General features: G+C 28.5%; 1 protein-coding gene across 2 annotated transcripts; it reads right to left on the bottom strand.

The window, feature by feature from the left end:
• Positions 1–2,981: 2,981 nt before the first annotated feature.
• On the bottom strand, positions 2,982–3,534 carry LOC131617680 (uncharacterized). Of its 2 annotated transcripts, none has more exons than XM_058888940.1 (2): positions 3,374–3,534; positions 2,982–3,299 (listed from the first exon to the last, which is right to left on the bottom strand). In XM_058888940.1, the coding sequence occupies exons 1-2, from the start codon at positions 3,465–3,467 to the stop codon at positions 3,070–3,072; spliced, it is 324 nt and encodes a 107-aa protein (XP_058744923.1). In that variant the 5' UTR covers positions 3,468–3,534; the 3' UTR covers positions 2,982–3,069. The 2 variants fall into 2 exon arrangements, with proteins under 2 accessions (XP_058744923.1, XP_058744924.1); XM_058888941.1 differs by having other exon boundaries at positions 2,982–3,287.
• Between the last annotated feature and the right edge of the window lie 919 nt (positions 3,535–4,453).

Here is a 4,453-nt window from a genome sequence, read left to right as displayed (position 1 = left end):
TATCCTACAAAAAATTAAATGAGAGAGAGAGAGAGAAGGAGAGTGAGAGAGTACACCGGGATATATAGTGGTTCGACGGTCGTCCTCGCTATACATCATAATGTCAAATTCTTCTACATAATCTTTACTCGATTCACACTTATTAAATATTCTAGTATCACCAATCTGCTCACAATCTTCGTGTGTGGCAATCATCTGTTGATCCCAAAAATTTGTTGAGTGACGATCTGTGTGAATATTTTAGAAAAACTCTGTCTTGTCAGTAACCCTCCACACAGTCACTACCAAGGTCACCTGAAGAGAAGAACCTCCATCAAACAATTCTAGACTCACATTATAACTTCTATCGCTTTAACAACATCTAAAAGAGATAGATCAAAATGAGTCGACAAATAACCAACCACAAGATAGATAATTCTATATAAACATATGAGCTGAACAACTAAGAACAATGTACAAAAACAAAGATCAGATTCAGAACACAAACATAGCCATGTTACATGCAACAAAATGCACAATTGACATTCAAGAACATAAAATTGAGTGATCAAAGTTATTATGAAAAGGAAGATTAAAAAAAGGCATGAACAAGTATACAAATGCTCGAATGCACATAATTAGCAAAACACATTTCAAAATACTTAACTGCAAAGAAGAATAATCAAAACATGCTAGAGACGAATGAGTAAAATAAAGAAGGTAATAAGCAAACCAATGAACATACACACAACAAATGCGCACAATGATATAAAACCACATACAGGATTTATAGACACATACCAATGTAGTTTATGTAACTATGATTTGCTACAAAATAGTGTTAGTGAAAACTGAATATACATGGTAAATGAAATTAAACAGAATTCTTAATCTATTTGAAGCATTGGGAATCTAAGATTCCCAAATCCTTACAAATCTTATGAAAAGGATCTGATGACAATGGTTTTTTAAAAATGTCAGCAAGCTGACTTTTAGTGTCAACGTATTCAAAAACAACATCCTCTTTTTCAACATGGTCTCTAAAAATATAGTGTTGGATCTCAATGTGTTTAGTTTGCGAATGAAGTATCAGATTCTTAGTGAGGATTATTCCATTAGTACTAATGCATTTAATCGAAATGCATCAAAGTTTTAAATCATAATCTAGTAATTGTTGCTTTAAGCTATAAGACTTGTGCGAAACAACTACTAGTAATTACATATTTAGCCTCGACGGTAAAGATCAACACTGTGCTGCTTCTTACCTTGCCAAGAAACTAAACACCTTCCAAGAATAAGGTGTTGCACCGCGAAAAATACCTGAGCGTACTAACTCTCAAAATAACTATAGAGTCGCCATTGAAGTTATATTTTTAAAGGAAAACAAAGATAAAACCCTTAAGGAATGAAAATATGGTTGTCACAACTAGTTTCGAGTTCAGAAGTCGGTTATGAAAGGGAAAGGTATTAGCACCCCTCATATCTATTGTACTCGACGGGAACCTTCTAATTAGTTTTTTGAGTGTTTATTTTAAAATATTTGAAGTTCTTATGTTTAATAAAAGATGTTTAAGGAGGAGGGGGAATGTAGGTTTTTTTATTAATGTGCTTGACAAGATGTTGAATTTTACTCCTACATATTCCCAAGTGCGATGGGAAACTTAAAGCCACTTAGTTCTTTGGTATACAAAATTTGTGTGTTGAAAATTTTAAATTATAAATAAGTTTAATTACACTTGAGCAATAAAAGTTAGTTTGATGAGTTGTAATTTATTTAAAATGCAGAAGACGGGTGATTCATCAAATTAAGCGTACGCTAAACCATCGATTACTCGAGAAACAAATGAATATACATTCACCCATTTTATAATCCTAATTTTATTTTGAAATTTGTTTGTGTGGAAGACGGGTTATCGCTAAGACAAAGCGTACGCTAAGCCCTTGATTATCCTAGAGAATGGTGTTGTTCTTCTTTCAGTGGCTTTCATTATTATTGTTTTTATTATGTGTAGTTATATTTCATTACTTTGCATTCTAGATGGATAGTTGTGGCATTCACATTCTGATTGACTAGTGAGAGCTTTACATGAATCACTAATGTTTTATGTGAATTGGTGAGTTGACAATGTCTTGACTACTGTTACTTTATAAATGAAAGACAAAGATTTGTTACTTAATTTTTTCATCAAATTTTTCATAAATAAAAAATAAAAAATAAAAAAAATACGCTACTTTATCCCTCGATTTCAAGCTAAACGGAATATAGGTCATAAAAAATTTTAAAAAAAAAATAAAAGGTGCTAAAATATAGTTGCTATATGTGAATTAAAAAAAATACCTAATAAATATATATACTTTTGTTGGTTAAGGGTAAGTAGTAACAAATTGTTACAAAATTTAATTTTTCTTTTGTAGGAAAAATCATTGACTCTCTTTAGTGAGTTAGGATAAGAGAAGAAGGGAGGCATTCGTATGAAGGAAATTAGAAGAAAAAAATTTAGTAATATTTAATATTTTTTGAAAAAACTAATTTTGTAAAGAATGATTAATAAACTTGTACGAATAATATTTTTTAATTTTAAGAATATTATAAGAACATATATTATAATTTATCTTATAATTAAAGAACTTATTTGAGTGCTCTAAAACCATCCAATTAAAGTCTTCGAGCGCTCTCAAACTAGAGAGTTTTTATATCATGAATAGAATTAAACTCCTTAAATCTTCTCCATCTAAATTCCTTATTTAATTTCACTTTATCCTTCTCTTTTTTTTAAACTCTTCTTTTTTAAGGAACTATGTCTTAAGATTATATGATTCATAGCCATCAGATTATCCTTTTGAGATTATGGATAGTATTTCTAGTAGTAGTCCTTGTGTTCATTAAGGGAGATGTCCCACATATTGTTGATTCTATATGATAGTAAAACTATCTAATCTATAGATAATTTTAAAATGTGATAATAAAAGTGTACTATTCATTCTATTAAAGACTAGGCATGGATTAAGATAAAGTGCATGCTTTTATTATACATATACTTTCATGAAATACAATACCCACATTCATGTATCTGGTTTTGAAAGACGATCCTATGTTCCAACTCCACCTTGTCCTCCTTGTCCATTGTTTTTCGCTCTTCTCTTAATTGGTCTATTATAATGTATCGAACCTTTCCACCCTCCACTTTCTATAGAATATTCCAAATCACCATTATATCCATTTCCCTGATCTCCGTTGTGTCCACCTCCTCCTAAGCCTCCATCCTCATTTAACACAACTTTTGTTTTGAATGTTTCAAATGCACCCGCTGCAAATAAAACTAACACAAATATTAAATTCAATTATTATAATAGAAAGAGAAAAAAATTAGACAAACAAATAATTTGTATATACTTTGTTTCTCATCTTTGAATGCTTCAATAGCCACAACACATATACTGATTAATGCCCAAAGAAATAACACAGAGATAAAAGTTATGGTTTTCATCTTTGATCTAGTACGAGTTTAGTTGCCAAAATATGAATCTAATTAACAACTATTTATATATCATGAGGCTACTTAAATTTTAAAAGAACAAAAAGAGAATGATTATATAATATATTGTGTAATAATAATTTGGCTCTTTCTAAGAATAACGGGTCTAAACAACTATTGAGTGGTAAATTGGGATGCGTTTATCAAATAAGGTAAGCAAAAATTTTAGATAACTAACAAGGTATTTTTTTCTCACATCTCACTTTCGTTTTAACAAATAATAATAAAAATTTAATTTGAATATTGTTAATAGAAAATATAGATAGCTCTATGATACTAAAGATATGTCTGTTACATTAAAATAATTATAATTACGCTGTCTCTCTTATTAAAATAATATTAAAATAGATTGGACATATCTACCTATCCATTTTGTTAACTATTTGGTGGGTTAGATTTTATATTTTCATCCATTTTGTTTTTCTTTTTACTCAATAATTTGTCTTTTATTAAAAAAATATATCTTGTTTTATTGAACTAGCAATATATTATTTCATCTCATATATTAAACTGTTTATAAATTACATTATGACCTGGTTGAAATAATAAATATTCCAAATTAAAAATTCATTTTTCTTTCAATTATATATGTAAATATATAGTACATATATAATTGTAATATAAACTGAAGTAAAAGTTATGAATTTGATTTTTGATTTTTTTTCCTCATTAGAGAAAAAAATTAGTAATAGTGATACTAATGCCTAAATTGAAATTATTTATTAATATATATAATTTAAACCCTTAAAGTTATAAAGTGAATTTTGTGTTCGATCATTGTTCATTAGAATTATAAAAAAGTTAAAATTAATTTGAAAAATGAGTGTGAAGAAAACTAATAAATTGTGATATGAGTCGAGAGAGTGTTGAGGAACACACAGAGAAATGATGTGGTACATAATTCGATAGAATTGTAATTGTTCCTTTAGAAAAGAAAA

The sequence above is a fragment of the Vicia villosa genome, linkage group LG7 (genome assembly GCF_029867415.1).
Source record: "Vicia villosa cultivar HV-30 ecotype Madison, WI linkage group LG7, Vvil1.0, whole genome shotgun sequence".
NCBI classification, from domain to species: domain Eukaryota; kingdom Viridiplantae; phylum Streptophyta; class Magnoliopsida; order Fabales; family Fabaceae; genus Vicia; species Vicia villosa.
This window is presented reverse-complemented; position numbering and strand designations above follow the sequence as displayed.

Excerpts from the sequence above, each read along its gene's own strand:
- LOC131617680 (XM_058888940.1), bottom strand. The coding sequence starts at position 3,467 with ATGAAAACCATAACTTTTATCTCTGTGTTATTTCTTTGGGCATTAATC. Across the intron at positions 3,300-3,373 it reads ATTCAAAGATGAGAAACAAA|TTTTATTTGCAGCGGGTGCA; the intron begins GTATATACAAAT and ends TATTTGTGTTAG.